Genomic DNA, 23,620 nt, shown 5'->3' with positions numbered 1-23,620 from the left:
ATCATTTTCTGAAAGAGATGAGCTTCTGGTGGCTCTTACTTCTTCCTTTGACTCAAGATGCCCTGGTGGGAATATGAGAGTGTGTGAGGAATGAACTTCCTCTGGAAGCTTAAGATCAACCTTCAAGAATCCTGCCTCTTACTAGGAGTTCCCTTATCTCAAGTTACTTGGATTTGCTTGAGAACTTTAGAACTGTTGCAATCATGAAAGTTATTAGTTGGAGAGTTGCCTAGTCCAGACACAGTTCCTGGGGCAGGAGAGGTCATGACTGCTTGTTTTTAACTGGCCTATCTGTGGGACAAGGGCAAGAACCAGCAACACAATTGTAATAGACTTTCTCTGTAACTTACAAACTGAGCTGCTGCTTCCTCTCAGGGCGCCTGACCGTTTTTTAATGTGTAGCTGGTTTCAAGGATATGACAGATGAGAAAAAAAGAATTTTGGTTTGGTGCTTAGCTAAGAGAACAGGGCCTATTGTAAACTTTGGGTATTGTTAAGAGTTGGAGTGTTTTGTTTTTTTTTAATCAAGACTGTAGGTACAGATGTCTCTCTGTTGCTTTAAGTAGCCTGAGGTGAAAAAACTATTTTTGTCATATTAAGTTGTTTAGGTTAAAGGAAAGCATAAGTTGTTGAGTCAGTAAAGAGCACTGAAAAAGAAATCTCATAGTACTGTTTTTTTTTTAATGCTTTTTGTTTATACTTTTTTGTTTAATTGCCTTTTTAATAGATTTTACTTCATACCTGACCCTTCTCCCAGTTTTATTGAGGTATGATTGACAAATCATAGCTGTATATATTTAACAGTATACACTTGTTTCTTTAAGGAGGAAATAAATACTGGCCCTCCTTTTCTTATAAATAAAATAATTTTGTTTGAGAGAGATTTATTTATTTGTTTGATTTTGTTTGTGAGAGATTGTCACTAAGTCATTAAGACACCACCCTTATGGCAGAAAGTGAAGCACTAAAGAGCCTCTTGAAAGTGAAAGAGGAGAGTGAAAAAGTTGGCTTAAAACTCAACATTCAGAAAACTAAGATTATTGGAACTGGTCCCATTACTTCATGGCAGATAGATGGGGAAGCAATGGAAACAGTGACAGACTTTATTTTTGGGGCTCCAAAATCGCTGCAGATGGTAACTGCAGCCATGAAATTAAAAGACTTGCTTCTTGGAAGAAAAGCAATGACCAACCTAGACAGCATATTAAAAAGCAGAGAGATTACTTTGCCAACAAAGGTCCGTCTAGTCAAGGCTATGGTTTTTCCAGTAGTCGTGTATGGATATGAAAGTTGGACTATAAAGAAAGCTGAGCGCCGAAGAATTGATGCTTTTGAACTGTGGTGTCGGAAAAGACTCTTGAGAGTCCCTTGGACTGCAAGGAGATCCAACCAGTCCATCCTAAAAGAAATCAGTCCTGAATATTCATTGGAAGGATTGATGCTGAAGTTGAAGCTCCAATACTTTGGCCACCTGATGTGAAGAACTGAGTCCTTGGAAAAGACCCTGATGTTGGGAAAGATTGAAGGCAGGAGGAAAAGGGGATGACAGAGGATGAGATGGTTGGATGGCATCACCTACTTCATGGACATGAGTTTGAGCAAGCTCTGGGAGTTGGTGATGGACAGGGAAGCCTGGCGTGCTGTGGTCCATGGGGTCACAAAGATTCGGACACGACTCAGCAACAACTGAACTGATCTGAAGTCGCTAAGTTGAGATTAAGGTGTTTCTCGTTTCCTTGCCTTTACTTTTGGCTGCAGTGGGTCTTTGTTGCTGTGTGTAGGCTTTCTCTAGTTGCAGTGAGTAGTGGCCACTCTGTATTTAGGGTACTTGGGCTTCTCGTTGCAGTGGCTTCTTGTTGTGGAGTACAAGCTCTAGTACAATCAGAATCATTTCTGATTTGTGTAGGTCAAGATAAGGTACTAACTTATGTCCTACACAAACAAAAAACATGTATTTACTCCATCAAATCATTAAATAATAGAAGTTAAAAGTAGAACAGTGCTTTCTCCTATGCCTGTTCTTCCCTCCCCGAGGTGACGTGGACATAATTGTAAGTTCCCTTGAATCTCCAATTTTCTTGAAGAGATCGCTAGTCCTAACCATTCTTTTGTTTTCCTCTGATCGCATTGTTCATTGAAGCCTTCTTATCTCTCCTCGCTGTTCCCTGGAAGTCTGCTTTCAGTTGCATGTATCTTTCCCTCGCCTTTTGCTTCACTTCTTTCCTCAGCTTGATGTATGGAAGTTCGCACTTCCTTGTGAGTTCTGTCCATTTTCTCTCAATAATATCTTCAGTGGCACACCCAGAAATTTATGGTTCACCTCAAAGGTATATAAAATTCACCATTATTTTCTACTTTCATGGAAATGGTTTGGTTAAAGATAAAGAGTATGGGGATCAAACACCAGAACATTTGATCCTTTCCTTACAGCTATGAAAGTTGCCTTTTTTTAAAATCATATACCAAATTGTATATGTCTGAATGCCTTTGTTTCTGGACTTATTTTTTATGTACAGCGACTGGATATTTACTTTTGTTCCTCTGCCATACCGCTTTTTTTTTTTTTTTTGGCTGCATCAGATCTTAGTTGTGACATGAAAGCGCAGAAGTTACGGCACGCAGGCTTAGTTGCCCTTTGGCATGTGGCATCTTAGTTCCCCTACCAGGGATTGAACCCGCATCCCCTGCATTGGAAAGCAGATTCTTCAACTACTGGACCACCGGGGAAATGCCTGCCATACTACTTTAATGGTAGTTTTAAAAATTGTATCAAAAGCAACATAAGTGAGGTGACAATTTGCTTGAAAATTGCTATCCTAGACATAAATATTTTTGAATGTTGATGCATCCTGGGAGATAGCCTTTATCTTTATTATAATATTAAAACTAAGGCTTAGTAAATGTTCACTTTTTATCAAGTCCTATGCTGAGCAGTTTATTTGTACTGTCTAACTTGATAATTTAGCCCTTACATGCTTTATAATTTATCATGACTTTATATTTAAAATTTCCTACTTTCTCATCTTCCATTCCTTGGTGTTTACCACTTATAATTTTTTTTGTTTTCTTTATTTCAATTTCCCAACTGTTTTGCTCTTGTAATAATAGCACAGGAATTACTAGTTGAAAATGAATTAAGATGTAATTCAAAAATGGAAAAACTACATAGAAGAATACAGAATCATCATATATATGACCTTATATACATAACCTCAAGATGCAGTTTTGCTTTCATTATATTACTTGGAATGTTTTGAAATTTTTAGGCATGCACTAAAGTAAAATTGATTTATGAGCTCTCATGTACCCTCCATCTGTCTTTAATAAATATCAATACATTGCTGTTTCCAACTGATCTACTTCCTCTCCCTTCTCTTTCAAGGAAGTGGGTTACTGTTGTATTTTAATGCATATCTCAGATACGGTCTTACTAGAGTAGTCCAGTGTATATATTTAATAAGTCCTCTACAAAGTCCTACTGTACTCAACTAACACTAATTCTTAATCTCATTAAATGTCCAGTCCATGTTCAATTTTCCATAATTGTGTCTAAATACAGTTGCCTTGTTCAAATCAAAATCTCAAAAGAACTACACATTGAATTTGGTTAATATGTCTCTTAAGTCTTTGCTTATTTATTTGGGTGCCATTTATTGAAGAAACTAGATCAACAGGCTTGTAGAATTCTCCAGAGTCTAGATTTGGCTGGTTGTATTTTAGTGATGTTTATCTCATTCCTTCATCCCCTTTAGACAGTTAAATCTAGAGGTTTGGTAATATTCATGTTCATTGTTTTTGGTAAGGATCCCTCTTATGTCATGCTGTGTGCTTCGTGTTGCATCTTATCAGGAGGCATATAATGGAATTACCCATCATAGTATATAATATATGAAAAATCAGTCCTTGGATTTTAGGATCTCTCTTCTGCTACCTTTCTTCTTTTAAAAACTATGATTTATACATTAGTTTTGTCACTTGTATTCTTCCATATTCCTTTCATTAATAAAAGACTAATATATAGATTAAATTCTGTTTTATAGCTGAGCCATAGGCTATGGAAAATTGAAATTTGTCTAAGTCCATAAACTTTCAGTTATATAGCCCAAAAGATGGCAAATTTTCCTTAGAGTTTTTTGAGTCACAGATAACTTTGAAAATGCAATGAAAACTATGGACCCTCTTCCTGGGAAATATGCTTGTCTGCACAAATGAAATTTGGCAGTTTCATTTCAAGATGTTTAAAGATGCCCTCTATCTTGCCCATTCATGAACTGCAGATAAAGACCTCCTACTTTGGTGTATTCTGTCATTCTTACTCTTTCCTCATGCCTGGACTTATGCTTTCTTCTCATTTCTGTCATCCTGGCTATCCAAGATGATTTTGTTCACTTGAACTGACTCTTTTGTAATGAGTAAAATTTGGGGTGTATCTTGAACTTCTGTACATCTCCATCAGATAACCCTGTGTCTAATACAGTATGATTAAATGCCTCATCTTTTCATCTAGTTTAGTTGATGTACCTGGATGTTCTCTCCCCCACCCCCATTTTTTTTGTTGTTGAGGTTGTATTATTGGGTAGATAATCTGACTTCTCATTATGTTCTTCATTGTAGCAATCTGCAGAGCGCTGTGTGAGCACGTTGCTTGATCTCATCCAAACCAAAGTAAATTATGTGGTCCAAGAGGCGATTGTTGTCATCAGGGACATTTTCCGCAAATATCCCAACAAGTATGTCCAAATACTTCTGCCCCTCTTCCTCAGATCTTTAGGAAATGTTTAAATAAGGCACTTTGAGATTGGCTAGGTAAGAATTATTTGGTCATAATTAAATGCTTTATTAAAAATCAGAACCATGTAAGTTGGTGAGCACAAGGACTAAAATCTGATTTTTACTGTTTTATCACTTTTAGAAGAATTGAAGCTCTGTCTGAATATGCATTGTCGATTGGCATATTTTTTAAGTTAACCAGGTTCTTTGGTGATGAAGTTACTATTAAATAGGATACTCATGTCTGGGCATAATCCATTTTATGCTTCTTACCAAGCGTAATTAATAAATGTGCCCCCTTTTCACTCTCAGAAATGTCTCAGTTTGAATAACATGGCCACCCTATTGTAAAATCCAGGAAGGTGACAGCTTCACTATTCACTTTGTATATTACCTAGTACTTTTAGAAAATTATAGAACATGTAACGATAAATTACCAGAGTTTCAGACCTTTTCTCAAGTATGGTAGCTGCTTCCATTAAGATATGCAAAATCTACATTTTCACTCCACAGAAAATTTTCATGTTGAGGTCTCTTAGTTTGTGAAACATATACTTCCTCAGATTTGCTTTTGAAGGCAAGCAATTAAAGAATCTGAAAGAGTGAAATAAGCAGGTTCAGGGGGGAGGGGATATATGTATAATTAAGACAGATTTGTATTGTTGTATGGCAGAAATCACAACACTGTAATGCAGTTACCCTCCAATTAAAAAAAAAAAAAGAGCAGATCATATAAGCATCCTAAATGTCATTTTAGGATATCATAGAGATATCATAGAGATATCATAGGATATCATAGAGATAGATTGTGCTGAGGCTTCTGACTAATCTTTAAAGATCATATGAAATGAAGTGACTTACAATTAAGTTAGTTTAATGGTAGACTCAAAATTAGAAGAAATATTTTAACAAGGTAGTGGTTTATTAAGTGTTTTATATATATGTATTTTTTAATTCTAGAAATAGTATTTTTGGAAAAAGGATATGCTTTTACCACTCTCTCAGGAAAGAGGGGTTGGGTTTCTAAATTTGTTAAGTGTGGCTACCTTGTCCATGGTTTTGCTTTTAGCCTTCATTGTTAAATACAGTTCTCAGTTTTGCCCTCAGTAACCATAGTCCATTTTGTTACATCAGATACGAAAGTATCATTGCCACACTGTGTGAGAACTTAGATTCTCTGGATGAGCCAGACGCTCGAGCAGCTATGATTTGGATTGTGGGAGAATATGCTGAAAGAATTGACAATGCCGATGAGTTACTAGAGAGCTTCCTGGAGGGTTTTCATGATGAAAGCACGCAAGTAAGTTCTCTTCTGTACCTTATGAAATAGATGTTTGGGGGAGGATTTCAGGAAAGATAAAGGTTAGGCAGTTTTGTGTGTCTGAACTTATATGTCTATGTATATATATAGTATATAGTGTATATATAGTGTATATATGTGTGGTGTGTATATATGTGTGCATATGTTCATCTTTCTCCCAAAGGGGTGAGCTTTTTCACTTGTGCTGACATCTGTTGGAACAAGCCTGTTTAGCTTACACTAGTGGTTCTCAAACTTTAATGAGCTGTAGAAGCACCTAAGCACTGGTATTTAACCTCTGTTAAAGCTACAGGTTGCTGAAACCCACACTAGAGTTTCTGACTCAGTAGGCCTGAGATGGTTCATTTTTACAAGGTTTAAGGTGGTGATGCTTCTGCTGCTGCTGCTGTTCTAGAACCATGCTTTGACAACTACTGGCTTAGAGCGATACTGCTGTTCCAGAACCATGCTTTGACAACTACTGTCCTAGAGAGATAGTTAATTATAATTTTCTGTCACCTAAAGATGATTCCCCATTACTGTTAGTAATGGTTGTGGCTCGGTTACAGCTGGAGTTTTTGTTGGCGTGAAGGCTGGCATGTGCATTTTGAAGTGCATTTTGAAAAGAATCTTCCTTCCCACCTTCTATCTGTCCTCTACCAAAATTGAGATACCTTGAGAGACCTTTTGAGTCAAAGGCCCAGAGAAGCAGATAAATTATTAAACCTTTTCCCCCTGGTGTTCATACTCACTGCAAATTGAAGTTCATATATGTATTCTATCATAGTAATTTTAATAGGCCCTGACAAGGAATACATAACAAGACAGTAATTTCATGGTTCAGCAAGCCACTCTTAATTGACTGTAATCTGGCATAATTCTATGGTCTTGGCTCTTGCCTCAGTATTGTAAATGATTCTCCAATTCCCCCAAAGTTGTAGCTTTCAGTGGAAGTAAATAATAAGGAATTTGGTCAGGAACCAGTTTTATTGCCATCAGCATGTTAGCATGTACTTTAAGAAATATAGATGATTATCTGAGTCAGAAACAAACAGGCAGTTTTTAATGCCAAAAATGCAATTTGGAGATAGGAGTCTAGTGAGTTTTTCAGTTGATGAAAACCTTTGACTGCTGTTGTTGATATTGGTGGAGTTTTCAACCTTTGTCTCTTAATCAAAACCAGAAAGGCCTTGTTTGGGGAAACACCACTTTGGAATTGATGGTGTGGAATAATGCAGATACCTTTCACTTTATCTATTAAATTTGTTTAGGTGCAGCTCACTCTGCTCACTGCCATAGTGAAGCTGTTTCTCAAGAAACCGTCAGAAACACAGGAGCTGGTACAGCAGGTCTTGAGTTTGGCAACACAGGTAAGAAATCTGGAAAAAGCACGGAGTTGATTTGTCTTGTTTTTAATATTTGGAAATTGTAAAACTTCTCCCAAGAAGGTTCATTTGGGGAGGTTTTCAATGTAAAGAGTACAGTCTTTAGATTCTGTTAAAAAAAATTCAAAACAGTGCTTCTTTTACATATTCTGCTGAATTAGAACTGGTTGTATGGCTTTTAAATGAGTTGACTGACTTCTGTTTTAACGGTAATTCGTGAAAATTGAACTTAGAATAGACTCTTTAGTGTGAATGAAGGACATGCCTGTCTGAAAGTGACATTGAGTCTCACAGGGACTTAATTTCAGCTTTCAAATGGAAGTACCCTGTAGAGATGGTAGATGCTTTGACAAAGATATGTGTGCTGTTCTGCCTTCTAGATGGGTTGCTTTCTCTTAAAGTAATTTTAAAGTGCTAAAGCTACTTCCTTAATTATAAAATATTTTTGGTCTTCGTAGGGAGGGTTCTTATTTCAGGAATGTGGCCCCAAGCTGGATACATAGAAATCAAAGTAATTACTTTTTTGATATGACTAGTATAATGATAATCAATCCATCATGATCCAGTGATGTTCTTAATTGAATTTGAGAACAGGCTGACTTTAGCAGACTGTTCAGATACTCAATTTACCATTTCCTCTTTCATCTCTTTACAGTTGTATATTTCAAAATTTGAAACCCTTTTATAGTACTTTGCCTAGTTCTGAGGTGTCATCTTTATATTTTTATTTTTTACTTTTTGTTGTGGTGAGCTGTATTTCATATCAAAAACAAGCACAGTTGGAGGATTAGATATGGTAAATATTGTAATTAGTACAGTTGAGGTATATACCTAGTACACTCCTTGAATCCCAGTTCTCAGTTGAGACCACAAATGTGAACCTAGAGTAGTTGCCAGTACATTATCTGTTAAGTGATCAAAGCACATAATTTACTGCATGTTAAACGCAAAGTTCTTCTTTCCTCTGACAGTATTTCATTTTAGAAATGCCAGGAATCCATTTTAAGGACAAGAAGTTTGATGGATAGATAAAGCATTTGAATACTTAATGGAATACTGTAAAGCAGACAGCACTACCAAATATGTTATTTTTAGAATATACTACACAACTCTGAAAAAAATACAGCCAAGAAAACAGCTAGAGTCAGAGGCTACTTTCTGACACTTGATTCAAATACAGATGTTTTACAGTCGGTGAACTCAAACATGAAGAAGACCTGAAACTAAAAATTAAGATAATTTTCTTATCTGATTATTGATTCATGTAAACATTATTGAGAATTATCTGCTTGATTATCTTTTAATGGAGCAGTTGATGGGAAATAGATGGGGAAACAGTGTCAAACTTTATTTTTTGGGGCTCCAAAATCACTGCAGATGGTGACTGCAGCCATGAAATTAAAAGATGCTTACTCCCTGGAAGAAAAGTTATGACCAACCTAGACAGCATATTGAAAAGCAGAGATATTACTTTGCCAACAAAGGTCCGTCTAGTCAAGGCTATGGTTTTTCCTGTGGTCATGTATGGATGTGAGAGTTGCACTGTGAAGAAAGCTGAGCGCCGAAGAATTGATGCTTTTGAACTGTGGTGTTGGAGAAGACTCTTGAGAGTCCCTTGGACTGCAAGGAGATCCAACCAGTCCATTCTAAAGGAGATCAGCCCTGTGTGTTCTTTGGAAGGAATGATGCTAAAGCTGAAACTCCAGTACTTTGGCCAACTCATGTGAAGAGTTGACTCATTGGAAAAGACTCTGATGCTGGGAGGGATTGGGGGCAGGAGGAGAAGGGGACGACAGAGGATGAGATGGCTGGATGACATCACCGACTCGATGGTCGTGAGTATGAGTGAACTCCAGGAGATGATGATGGACAGGGAGGCCTGGCATGCTGCAATTCATGGGGTCACAAAGAGTCGGACATGACTGAGCGACTAAACTGAACTGACCAACAGTAGTTGAGTTAAAGGATGTTGTAAAATTCATTTCCCAGAAAACAAAGGTGTCATTTCGCAGGTGTCTTGTCCCACCCCTTATACCTCAGTTTTCTTTGTTTCTCCAACAAATAATGAGCATGCTGTTTTCCCAAGTCTCTAAGCTTTCACTTGACCTCATTACAGTTTGAAGAAGTATTCATATAATCACGTGGAGCCAAGGGCAGGCCATGGCTCACCATCTGTCCTTATGAAAAGTGGATGGCAGGTTGTCCCTCACTGATCAGGCATGTCTTGGTACAAAGGGCAGAAATTGGTCATCTTTTGAATCAAAGCAGTTAGGTTGGACACAGGAAGTCATTTTCACATTAATGTATAATAGGTCATCTACAGGGGGCCATTTTGAATAGAAATTGCCACTTCTTAATCATGTAGGGCTTATTACAGACACTGCAGGGTGACTGCCATTAAATTAGTGATGTGTTTGACTTCATCTTAGGGCCTTGAAGCTCATTTCTGCCTTTTGTTACAGGCTTTGGAGCCTCTCTTCTTTGTGCAAAAGAAAGAGCTTTATATAAATTAACCAAATCCAAAGATGTCTGGCATTTATTCTAGATGGTAAAATAGTAAACTTGACATAAACAATGCCTGTGTAATACTTGAGAAAACTCCCTAAATACAGATAAATTCACATTTATACAGTCTCTTAGCTTTCTCAGAAATATCATTTTCCAAGAATCACAGGATTTCTGTTTATTACAATGTTTACTTTGTATTCAAATTTTAACTCTCCCTTGAGGGCTACATTTCAAACCATCAGCAGTATTTGGCCCCTTGTGAAACTTACCACAACAAGTATAAAAGAAAGAGAATAGGTAGAGATGAGAGTGCTGGGTCACTCAGCACCTAGAATTACTCAGAAGGTAAGGGACTGTCTTAGCTCATATTGTATGACATCATTCCTCAGCCAAATTAGAGATGACTGTGTTTAGCTGTGTGTGGAATACTCAGAATCATCTTAACTGCTGAGACTCCACTTGACATTCATACCCATTGGAAATAGAGACATCTTTTGCAATTTATTTGTAAGAGCTCTTCAGAGAATTTTTAACTTTTATGCATCTTCCTTTGCCTGAAGGAGAATAATTTACATAATCATCAAGGCAGTGGTTATTAATATTGTCTATATTGAGCATTCTAGCTTTCCTAGTCTAGACCCATGACCACCCATTTGTATCTCTGTTAAGATGGAGTCAGAACAGTTTTCTAAAAGGACTTTTTGCCTTGGTCCTTTTCAGTCACCTCTGAATAGATAAGACTAGTCTCATAATCAGGCAAGTGTCCTTGGTAGATTCCATTGTGTTCACAAGTTCTGAACCCTGTCCCTTTTCTCTTAAGACCTCTGTATTTGTATTTTAACAGGCAGTATGGGAGAGCTGTATTTTAGGTTCTTGTCAGAGTTCAGACTCACTGTTATTATTTACCTGAGATAAAGTGTTAGGGAGAATTGCCTGTGTTCTTACAGATGTTGGATGTACCACTGAATCAAGCCAAATTAGTAGAGAGCTGGGGATCTAACAAGGATTTGACCCTTATTAGAATTGTTTTTACTGAATTACACTGGTATCATCATCCTATAGTAAGGGTTGTATATGAGAAACTATCCTGTTTGGGTTTGTTATCAAAGTATTTATTTATTTAATCATATATTTTCTTCTCTTGGAGACCCTGTAAAAAATTCCTAACCAGTCTTAGGTTCTCTTATGCATAAGTATGTAGTTAACTGCCCCTCTGAATGGCTTGTCTGACTAGATTTCTTTCCCATATCAGATGTTTGGAACCTCTGTCCATGGGATTCTCTAGGTAAGAATACTGGAGCGGGTTGTCATTTCCTTCTCCAGGGGATCTTCATGACCTAGGGATCAAACCCGTGTCTCTTGTGTCTCCTGCATTGGCAGGTGGATTCTTCACCACTGTGCCTCTATCTTCATAGTAGACTTAATCTTGTTCTTTATCTATGCTGAGGATTCAGGAAAGTATGTGTGAAATCTTTGTGCTTCTAATTTTAAGTAAAATGGTTGTATAATTAGAAATACTATTGGTTATGAAAAAAGAACAACCCTTGAATCCATGCCTTTAATAAGATCTCGTTTTCACTTTGATGGTTTTAAAGGAAATATAAAGAATACACAGAGAAGTGTCCAAACTTTAGTAATTACCCTTTTTAGTACATGGAAAGAAGTCTTCACCTTGGTATTTCCATATGTGAGCTAGAAACCACCATCATCAAAATCATCTGTGCTTGTTGAAAATAAAAATTCCTGGACCCCCCCTTCTGACATAATGAATCAGAAACTCTGGGTTAGCCCTGGAATCTGTGCTTTAAATGGCTTTCTTGGTGTGTTAAAATGTTGATGCATGTTATAGTTTTAGGAATTACTGTTTTAGGGCTTGCCTGGTAAGAATTGTTTTGAAGCTCTCAAATTTTGGGTAATACATTATTTTCTTGAGATCCACACGAGGGCCTATCGGAGTAGCAGTACAGTAGATCCCAAACAATTTTCTGAGTCGCCAAACACATAATGACACTGTAAAATCATAAAAGATTCTGTTTTTTTGTTGTTAGTCTTGACTGGGCCTGATTTATCGTGGCTTCCATGTGAATAGTGAGTCAGTGAAGGCCTGCTGATAGTTGGCCTATCAGATTAGCCCTCAGGATAATTGAGTTTGGACAGTGGAGATACTTGTCCACTCTTGACTTCTGGTCATGAAAAACTTGCACTCATTTTCTCGTTTCTCATAGGACTAAATTGTAAAGTCACTGTTAAGATTTATAGTATGTACCCTCTTTAATCCATTGATTCTATCTCTAGAAATTACCCTATTGTAGTGTTTTGAATTTGTGGGGGACTCAAGCTTTTTTCATAGAAGTATGTATTTTGTGAATCTCCACAGGAATTTTTTTTTTTTTGGTTAAATATGTAGCTGATATATGAGAAAAATAATTTGAAGTAAAAAAATTTTACTTTGATTATATTATTAAGCTGTGTTGTATAGTTTTAATACATTTAACAACTTACTAGACAAATTAAAATTTTCCCAGTTAAGTAATGTGTAGTATTCATTTTCATTGTGTAATAAAAAACATAGTCTACAGATTTTAAATGACGTGCTTTGGGGACTGAGTGTACAGATTAAAACTTTGAATTTAAATATCAATAAAACCTGGGATGGGGATTGCTTTCCTGATGTGATACTCGGAGAAACTTGTATTCTACTCTTAAAAAAATCAACTTATGTTTTATAATATTTAAGTTTTGTTTCCAAATGAAAATCTAAGGAGATTTCAGTCAACTATTTATAAACACTTCCTCAGGAGCAAACTTCCTGCTTCAACATGCAGCAAAACAAATGCATCTAATTTGGATATTGTCAGTTTCCTTTTTTTTAATGGCATTTCAAATACTACAGATAGTTTGATTTAAGTAAAGAATGTATATGTACATTTCTTTTAGAATAATGCAACCTGTGAATATGATAAAGATTATCTTGAGATAAAATTTACCATTTTTATGCTGTATTAGCTTGTATCTCAGTTTTCTTTATACTTTTTTATTTTTAACCAGCAATCCATGTTGGGTGCAAATAAACACTCAACACTCAAATAAACACTCATATGATGAAGAAAATCTATGTAAAGCAATCTGGGTCATTTCTGGTTTTGAGCTGAATGGCAAGTGCCTTAAGTGGCTAAATTATGAACCAGTTCATCTGCTTATGTACAGACTCATGGGAAAACCCTGGCCTACTTTAAAGAAATACTTTTCTTTGTATGTTTTAGATACAGAAATTGAAATGTGGCTGATTGTTGCCTTTAATAACATAATACCACTGAAACAATTCATGGGTAGATGAATGCCACCATATAGACAGACTCTCGGAGGTAGATACCGGGATATTTACTGCCACTTTGTAATGACCACAAAACTGAATAGTATAAAGGAGGGAGAAGGAGGCAGCAATCTAAATGTTCATCAGTGGGACACTAGTAAATAATGATGCAGTGCTGTGTATATAGTGGAAAAATGACAGCTGTGTGTGCCACTATGGAGAGCAGCGTGAGGAGGAGTATAGAATGAAACTGGCTTTGTGTAAAATGAATATATGTGTGTGTGTGAGCTCATAGTGCACTATTCATATGGATGGGTACTTGGGGGATGGGGGAGTTAAGGTAGGGGAGGGCTGGGTGATTGGGGGGAGACTTACTTTTATATTATTCATTTCTAAATTGTGCTGTGGCATTGATAATAAATTTTCCTCAGCCACAATCATGTATAAAATTATTTTAACCACCACACAAAGAAACGAGGACACTAAATCCGTCACCCTTTTTAGAAGCACTTAGTTTTATATGCTATCTTAAACAGTTTTTTTTTTTTTTTTTTTAGATGATAGCACCTCTCATATTTTAATAAATAATTAATGTTCTTTGAGCTCTTTGAAGCCAGGCACCATATGTTGTCTCTGTTGCCAGGGCCTAGCCAGTGTCTCCACGGGAGATACTTAATATTTGAATAAAGAAAGAAGGTATGGGTGAAATATATGTAAGATGTGTTTCATGAATAATTCTGCTAATATTTATAGCAGTTAAAAACATTTTTATGTCCCAAGGACATTTGAAGCAATTGATTTTTCTTAGGTTAAACTTTATTTTCTTCTTCCCAACTTCCTTTCTGAATTTGAGTCTTAGAACTAACCTCAATTTATATTTAAATTCTTTGAAACATTAGAGATTTCAGAATTATGAGTATATTAAAAACATATTGAGTCTAAATATCTTCTAACAGCCAACCCTGCATAAATTGCTACAGCATTACCTTGATAATAAATCAGCAGTTTGAGTTTCTATATGGAAAAGAATTACATTTAAACCTTCTTGTGTTTGCCTTTTCATTAGGATTCTGATAATCCTGACCTTCGAGACCGGGGCTATATTTATTGGCGCCTTCTCTCAACTGATCCTGTCACAGCTAAAGAAGTAGTCTTGTCTGAAAAGCCACTGATTTCTGAGGAGACAGATCTTATTGAGCCAACTCTACTGGATGAGCTAATCTGCCACATTGGTTCTTTGGCCTCAGTGTACCATAAGCCGCCCAATGCTTTTGTGGAAGGAAGTCATGGAATCCATCGCAAACACTTGCCAATACATCATGGGAGGTAAGCAGGTAAACTTGGTTTGATTGAGAAGTGATTCTTTGTATAGACGAAGTTGGTCTTCCTTAAGCTTTGCTATGCTTTTGGTAAACCTGTTCTGCTGCCTTGGGGGCTTCATCTGAATTCTAGTGACTACACACATATAATGGATAAAAGACCTTTTTGAGTTCTAATCTCAGGGTTGGTAAGATTATGCCTTTAGAAAATTGTGGTAAAAACTTTCTGAACGGATAAAGTTTGAAGGTTGCTTAAGACTCTAAAAGATGAGGCTAGAAATTTTCCCATAGTTGAAAACTTGGTAAAAAACATATACAGGCATACCATAGAGATTGTGGGCTCTGGATCCAGAACACTGCAATAAAGCGAGTCACAAATTTTTTGTTCGTATTTCTGAGTGCATACAAAAGTTACATCTGGTCTATAGTGTAGTCTATTAAATGTGCAGTAGTATTACGTCTAAAAAAAGTCTTTTGTTGTTCAGTCGCTAAGTCGCGTCTGACTCTGCGACCCTGTGGACTGCAGCACACTGGGTTTCCCTGTCCTTCACTGTCTCCTGGAGTTTGCTCAAACTCATGTCCATTGAGTCAGTGGTACCATCCAGCCATCTCATCCTCTGTTGCCCGCTTCTCTTCTTGCCCTCAGTCTTCCCCACCATCAGGGTCTTTTCCAGTGAGTTGACTTTTTGCGTCAGGTGGCCAAAGTACTAGAGCTTCAGCTTCAGCAACAGTCCTTCCAGTGAATATTCAGGGTTGATTTCCTTTAGGATTGACTGGTTTGATCTTGCAGTCCAAGGGACTCTCAAGAGTCTTCACCAGCACCATAGTTCAAAAGCATCAATTCTTCAGCGATCAGCCTGCTTTATGGTCCAACTCGCTCATCCGCACATGACTACTGGAAAAGCCATAGTTTTGATTATGTGGACCTTTGTTGTCAAAGTGATGTCTCTACTTTTTAATATGCTGTCTAGGTTTGTCATAGCTTTCCTTCCAAGGAGCAAGCATCTTTTAATTTCATGGCTGCAGTCATGTGGATCACAGTCCACAGTGATTTTGGAGCCCAAGAAGATAAAATCTGCCACTGTTTCCATTTAATCCCCATCTATTTGCTATGAAGTGATGGAACCAGATGCCATGATCTTAGTTTTCTGAATGTTGAGTTTTAAGCCAGCTCTTTGACCTTCATCAAGCAAGAGGCTCTTTAGTTCCTTTTCACTTTCTGCCATTAGAGTGGTGTCATCTGCATATCTGAGGTTGTTGATATTTCTCCTGGCAGTCTTGATTCCAGCTTGTGCTTCATCCATCCCAGCATTTCACATGATGTACTCTGCATATAAGTGAAATAAGCAGGTTGACAATAAACAGCCTTGACCTACTCCTTTCCCAATCTGGAACCAGTTTGTTGTTCCATGTCCAGTTCTAACTGTTGCTTCTTGACCCACATACAGGTTTCTCAGGAGGCAGGTAAGGTGGTTTGGTATTCTCATCTCTCTTAAGACTCTTCCACAGTTTAATGTGTTCCACATAGTCAGACTTACATGTAGTTAGTGAAGCAGAAGTAGATATTTTTCTAGAATTCCCTTGCTTTCTCTGTGATCCAGTGATATTGGCAATTTGATCTCTGGTTCCTCTCCGTTTTCTAAATCTAGCTTGTACAGCTGGAAGTTCTTGCCTCACTGAGGCTAAAGCTAGCTTGAAGGATTTTGAGCATAACCTTACTAGCATGCTAAATGAGCGCAGTTGTGCCATAGCTTGAACATTCTTTGGCACTGCCTTTCTTTGAGATTGGAATGAAAACTAACCTTTTCCAGTCCTGTGGCCACAGCTGAATTTTCCAAATTTGCTGACATATTGAGTGCAATTCTTTAATAGCATCATCTTTTTGGATTTTAAATAGCTCACCTGGGGTACCACTGATATATTACAAAACTTTACAGTTTATACCATGTTTTCATTTGGAGCTTCCCCGGTAGCTCAGCTGGTAAAGAAACCGCCGACAATGCAAGAAACCCTGGTTCAATTCTTGGGTCAGGAAGATCTCCTGGAGAAGGGACAGGCTACCCACTCCAGTATTCTTGGGTTTCCCTGGTGCCTCAGCTAGTAAAGAATCCACCTGCAATGTAGGAGACCTGGGTTCGATCCTTGGGTTGGGAAGATCCCCTGGAGAAGGGAAAGGCTACCCACTCCAATATCCTGGCCTGGAGAAATACATGGACTGTATAGTCCATGGGTGGCAAAGAGTTGGACAGGACTAAGCGACTTTCACTCACTTCATTTGATCCTTCCTAAAATAGATTGCTTTGTTTTGTTATCATTTTATTGGTGAGGAAGCTTTGTCTCAGAGAGGTGGTCACTTGCCTGGGACAATGCATGCAACTAGTTATTAGTGGAGCCAAAGCTTGGTCCTGGTCATCTTACTCTAATTGCCTCATTCTTACAATACCCCCAGTGTTACTCTGCTTATTTCACTGGAAGTGTGTGCATGAATTTCTTCCCAGGTTTACTTCTGTAACTCTTGACTGCCAATTCCTTGGCTTTAGCTGTCTATTGAACTTCGCTATTTGTTTTTCTTCCTTGAAACTTAACAGAATTGAAAGCAACATATAATTTTCCCTGTTACCCCTCCAGATTCCTCTTATAAGTAGCATCACTAGTCTTTTGCTTCTTTGTTTTTGTTTGTTTTTTCCTCTGAATTTGATTCTTCTTTCTTCTTTGTTCAAGCATTGTCAAAACCTAACTAGGAAGAGGGGATATATGTAAATACACAGCTGATGCACTTTGCCTCTACAGCATAAACTAAAACAACATTGTAAAGCAACTTTACGCCAATAAAAAATAATTTTAAAAAAACCTACCCAGGGTTTTTAGAGAAAGCATTTGTTTATTAATGGGATTTTTACAGAATATTTTTTGTTTTAAAAAATTATTTTATGTCTTAGAAAACACACAAGATAGAATGTTAAAACATAATCAACACTCAGCTTCAACAGTCATCAGTATTTTGCCAATTTTATTTCATTTATCACTCCCACAATTTTTTTTTTAGGGAACTGGAGTATTTTAAATTTCAGACCTCATATCACTTCATTCATAAGTACTTTAATTGGTATCTCTAAAAAATAAGCAGTTTTTAAAAAAATTATATTATCAAGCCAAAGTTAGGAATAATTCCTTAATAGTCAAAACTGAACTTTCAGATTTTTTCAATTGCCATTCTCTATTCTGTTTTATTAAAGTTTATCTAAAATTGGTTTTACTTTTTGCATAAATGTTTGGAATACTTCACAGTGAAGCCAACTGAGCTGGAAATTTTCTTTTGAGATTTTTTTTTCACTTGGTAAGATTTAGGGGACTTGAAGATGAGGAATATACAACTCTGAAAACAGGTCTAGAACATTACTGTAGCGGGTGTGTGTATAGTGGACTGAAGTTGGGAGAGTGGACATGAAGATGAGCTAAGAGTAATCAATTTAATGTTAAAAGGACTAGTCCTTTCTTAAAACTCACTATTCCCTTTTTAAACAATTACTCTTAGCTCATCTTCATGTCCATTCTCCCAACTTCAGTCCACTGTCACACAGCTGCTAGAATAGTGTTCCTCTAAATGTTATTTTTAGTTTTGTTCAACAAATAAAAGTGATTCAGCATTGCCTATCATATAAAAATTAACTCTCCAGACCTGTTTTCAGAGTTGTATTTTTCTCGTCTTCATTTCCCCTAAATCTTACAGTGTCTGCTCCTGCCAATATGATTTTTTCACTGTCCGTAAAAGTCAAATTGTTTATTTCTATGCCTTTGCACAAACTATCCCTTCATTTTTGGAAGGTCTCTCCCTGGTAGTTCCTTATAACTATGCTATGTTATTCTTAAAAATCTAGCCCTAAAACCATCCTCAGAAGCTTTTGGGAATCAGCCCCGTCTGCATCTCATCTATAGTCTGTCATTGTACAGACAGACACACAGTCTCATTTCTGCTGTTCCGCAGTGAATGTGCTTTCCACTTGTTTTGTCAGTACTGGTTTTGGGGTTGGTTTGTTCAAGTGTAAGTTATTTGAAGACAGGAAATATATTTCTCTCTTTATTTTTTTTAGATATTTCTCCAGAGTTCTCATTACAGTGTTCCCTTACAGAGTAGGTGCTCAATTAAAATTGATTGATGAGGTCGTTGTATATATGGTATAATATAAAATTGATTGAAGAGGTTATATTGTATAAGAGCATATGACATTGGCTCGTTGCCTTGTTACCAAGTCTCTGCTAAAACTGACTTTTCTCTGTTCCCCTCTTTCTGTTTGTACCTTGCAGCACTGATGCAGGAGACAGCCCTGTGGGCACCACCACTGCCACCAACCTGGAGCAGCCTCAGGTTATTCCCTCCCAGGGTGACCTTCTGGGGGATCTTTTAAACCTTGACCTTGGTCCCCCAGTCAATGTGCCACAGGTATCTTCCATGCAGATGGGAGCAGTGGATCTCTTGGGAGGAGGCCTAGATAGTCTGGTAAGCATCTTCCTTCTTTCTTTTAGTTCTTTTAAATTCTTTTTGTTTTTAAATTTTGGGAGTTATTTTTAATTATTGATATGCTGAAGAACATTTAATCTTTCACCTTTTTAGAGCTAGATGACAAGCAGAGCAATGTCCTTTGATAAAGGACAGGATTATGTGTCTCTAGAGAATTAAATGATACTGTATGGGGAGTGTTTGCATGTGTACAGGATTATTTTGTTGTCCTGCCTTTAAATAGAACTTTTGGTGTTTAACCAACCTAGTTGCCTTTCCAGAGCTTATTATTGCTCCTGCTGCTTAACTCTGGATGGCCGCTGTAATTCCCCTTTTGACCTGAACATCATTTAAATGATCTCATAGTGATCATCCTACTTTGAGGCTTTCAAGCTTTTGCCTTTTTTTATTTCAGTATTTTATTGGCTTATACCTTATCTAATTCTGAAAGATTCTGAGGCAGACATTTGAGCCATTTGTGGTTGGGTTCTTTTTAATGTATCTTTCTTACAGTTGGAAAGTACTTCTTGATTGGTTCTTTTTTCCTCTTCTCCATCCACATCTCCCACTCCACACTGTCATACTTCCAATTTAATTAGCTTCCAGGATTCTAATACTAAAAGGCTCCAAAGTCCAAAGTGTCTGTGAATATGTGCCAATTACTTACTGTTGCTGTGCGGGATACATGAGAAATATTAAGGATGACCTTCCATCTGTGTAGAGAGGCAGGCCAGAGAAATAAGAGGTCTTATCACATGGCTCCCTGCAAATTAGATACTTAATTGTGGTGGAATTAAGCTGTTTAGCAGGACACTTGCAAATAAGATGTTTGCCAACCTGATGACCATATATATGCCCAACAAACTGATTTATTTCCCAGAATTAGAAATTGAAAGTCAGTGCCTTAGATACAAAAATATTATGTCCTCAGAGATTATATAAACAAAACAGCCTTCCTTTCTGTTTCATACACTGACATTTTCTCTTCTACTTTATGAACAGTGTTATTATGTCTGGGATTTATACCAGCCAGTACAGGTGCATTAACTTTTGACTGAGAGAGTCTAAGGAGATAGGGTTACCATCATATCTCTGTGGATGATACATTTTACTAATGGAAATCACTGCTTCCAGGGTCTATATACTGACCAAGCTCTGGACTGTAGCTAATGGTGACACAGATGAGCATTCCTTTTGTCTTTGTGCGAATATAAGCATTGCTTTTCATATTCAGATCTCTTTAATGAACAGAGTTGACTGAATAGCTTCCTCATGTGATATTCTGCATTGCTGTATAGCCTCCTTTCTAGACTCAGGAGACTGACAAATGAATATTGAAATATTCATGCAGACTCCCAGAAATCCCTTCTAAACGTTGAAACAGCTCTTCGTATTCTGTTGACGTATGAACTACAAGTTAAATGTTAAATTATCCTCACGTTTATGCCTTAACAACCCTGCTTATTTCTCTAGAAGTTTACAACATGGTGGACTCATTGAACCTAAGAAGACAAATTAAATTTGAAGGATAGAAGGGAGAAAGAGGCTCTGTATTTCGATGATGCCTGGCCCAGGATTCTGTCCTCTTGTTTCTTGACCCACTTTAGCTAGCATGGAAGGAAAGAGAATATTATTTCCGTTTGGCTTGGTATCTTAACTCTTTTTATCTTATCTCTTGCTGGTCCTTAACACCAGTGAGTTTTTTCTTTATATTTTATGCAGCCAATCCAGTCATCTAATAGAATTCTGGAAAGTTTATATCGGGAAGAAAATTGATTAGAACTTTCTTAGATTGTAGTAGACTAAGTCACATGTGGGCTTTTTCTTGTTTGTTTTGCAAAGGATATTCTCTTTGGGGCAGAGAATAAACTTTTTATAATTGGATGTCTAAATATTATATAGGGGTTGCTGTTAAGCCCAGTAATGTTCCTGTAATTCTAAATTTTATCTTATTCTGACTTTGAGATTTAAAATGGCATTCTTGGTGTTATAGCCCTAGAAAGTGTTTATGTGCAGGTTTCTTCAGCTTATTCTGCGATACAAATATATCCCAGAAATCAGAATGAGGAGGAAAAGCCCTTCTTTTTGCTTTGGGTCTGTCTGCAGTTAAATATATATTCACTCAAAGAACCAAGATTCCTTTTAAGAGAACATCACAAGGAAGAGACCTAAATCTGGTTGTGTGAAAGACGAATTTCTGTGGCAGCAGTAGTCTGTGCCATTTTTAAAAAGCTTTTATTGTTCTTGTGTAAATTATCTAAAGACAAAAATAGTTCTCAGGGTTTTTATTTAATCTATATAGATAGTGCTGTTTTTTGAATGAGTCCTTACCTTTTTAACAGTGCTCCTCAAATTAATATGTACATACATCAAATGGAGATCTTGAACAAGACAATTGTTGTTGGTCTGGGGTATGACCTAGGAGTCTCCTTTTCTAACAGACACCCATGTCTGCGGACAACATTTTGCATCATAAAGACATGGAATATCTGTAATCACTGTGAGCCACTTCACTTTGGTGTTGGAATAGCTATTGATAAACCTCCGTGACTTTTTCTCCTGACTTCAGTAAACACATTCCTGGAAAGATGGCTCCTACTCTGCCTCACATTGAGGGAGGGCATGAAACTCTTGAAATTATTTTGTTAAAAGTCTGTCTTTTATTCTCTAGGAAGAAGAATGTTGCTGGGTATGGTAGAATTTGACCCAGGTCCCCATTTAAAATGTAGCCTGGATCAGAGTTATTCATACGTGGTTGTCTGGCAAGCAGCATTCAGGTTACGTCGTCAGTGTTCATCTCAGAAAGGCTCTCCGCAAAGTTTCTGCTTGCTTTTATCATTGGTTTCTAACAGAACCTTACCCATAGAGGTCAGTGGTGTGCTGCTAATGAAGCGTGGCAGCTACTTACCTTTTATTCCAAGCTTTGTGTTCTCAACTCTAGCTGCATAATTGGTATTTACAAAATACATATACTGGCAGTGTTTGTACCTAGCTCTAGAACAATTAAACAGAATTTCTGAGAGATAGGACCCTATTGTTGTTCAGTCGCTCAGTCGTGTCTCTTTGCCACCCCATGGACTGTAGCATGCCAGGCTTCCCTGTCCTTGAGCATCTCCCAGAACTTGCTCAAACTCATGTCCATTGAGTCAGTGATACCATCCAACCATCTCATCCTCTGTTGTCCACTTCTCTTCAATGATGTTATTTTTTTTTAATATCCAGGTTATTTTAATTTTGCAGCCAAGACTGAGAATATTGAGCCAAGTGAAGTTCCAGATAAAGTTAGGTAGAGAGTTTAAAAATTGGTCTTTAAGCCAAGACAGTGATTACCACAGAATTATATTCTGGTGAGTCTTGGCACCTCCTACAGAATAGTCCTCTCTGAATTTACCTTTGTTCTGTCCCTCCCCACCTCACCCCTTACCCCCAACTCTAGGACATTTTCTTACTGTGATTTGCTATTAGGTGATCCAGCCTATCAGAAATTGGCCAAAGGTTGAATTTGACCAATTTAGATTTAGTTGCTCATTCCCAGGGTTCTTTTACCCTTGCTCAGGGTTCATTTACCCTCGCTCATGGTCCATAATTGGAGACTGAAAATTGTCTTGTATTTTAGATTATCTATCCATTTTCTGTTCCTCTGTCTTAAAACTTGAAATTCACTAGAGGACAGTAATATTCTTCCATTTTCATATCTTGGTGAACCTCCCATTAGATTTTATTTCCCCTCTTTCATCATCACACTTACAGAATTTTGAGATTTAGTGAATTGTGACTTTTCTAGAGCTGTTATTCAGGAAATACTTGTCAATCCATTCATTCATTATTATTATTATTTATTACAACTTACCTGAAGGCTCTAGCCTTTGTCCATCAATAATAGTGACTCATATAACAGCTGCTATTCTTAAACCAGAGTGAGGTAGGTATGTAGCTGTGACATTAAAAAAAAAACACACACATGTGCACATCATGCCGCCCAAGTGATTCTTAACATGGTGTTTTTTTGTTGTTATTTGGTTTGTTTTCTTGGGTGTTTTTTTGTTTGTTTTTGTTTGGTTTGTTTATTTATCTTTTTTAGAGGTAGTTCTTTGAAAACCATTGAGTTTCCCTGGTAGCTCAGCTGGTAAAGAATCCACCTGCAATGCAGGAGACCTGGGTTCAATCCCTGGGTTGGGAAGATCCCCTGGAGAAGGAAAAGGCTACCCACTCCACTATTCTGGTCTGGAGAATTCCATGGACTGTATAGTCCATGGGGTTGCATAGAATCGGACACAGCTGAGCAAGTTTCACTTCACTTTGCCTTTGAAAATCATTGATGTGTACAGAGCTTCAGATTTTTAAAAATGTTTCTGTATCACTGGACTTAAATGAAAGTGGATTTCTGATATACTCTTCACTTTCCTCCTTAGTTTTTCCTTGTCCTTTAGCATATTCTCTTTTGTTTAAAACATAGTTTCCTTCTGTTAGTACAGACTTCACTGTCTGCTTGATGTGGAATGAATTTCAGTTAATGAAACTTATGAG

The 23,620-nt window shown here is 37.3% G+C and overlaps 1 protein-coding gene across 3 annotated transcripts in view; it reads left to right on the top strand.

Moving 5' to 3' along the window:
- Window positions 1-23,620, top strand: part of AP2B1 (adaptor related protein complex 2 subunit beta 1) — a 109,613-nt gene that overhangs the window by 36,666 nt on the left and 49,327 nt on the right. For all 3 annotated transcript variants that reach the window (XM_027519391.1, XM_027519389.1, XM_027519390.1), the window contains exons 10-14: window positions 4,615-4,730; window positions 5,905-6,070; window positions 7,342-7,440; window positions 14,343-14,602; window positions 18,901-19,093. In XM_027519391.1, the coding sequence (XP_027375192.1) occupies window positions 4,615-4,730; window positions 5,905-6,070; window positions 7,342-7,440; window positions 14,343-14,602; window positions 18,901-19,093 (834 nt within the window). The remainder of the gene's footprint in view (window positions 1-4,614; window positions 4,731-5,904; window positions 6,071-7,341; window positions 7,441-14,342; window positions 14,603-18,900; window positions 19,094-23,620) is intronic.

Source organism: Bos indicus x Bos taurus, chromosome 19, assembly GCF_003369695.1.
Source record: "Bos indicus x Bos taurus breed Angus x Brahman F1 hybrid chromosome 19, Bos_hybrid_MaternalHap_v2.0, whole genome shotgun sequence".
Lineage (NCBI taxonomy): Eukaryota > Metazoa > Chordata > Mammalia > Artiodactyla > Bovidae > Bos > Bos indicus x Bos taurus.
This window is presented reverse-complemented; position numbering and strand designations above follow the sequence as displayed.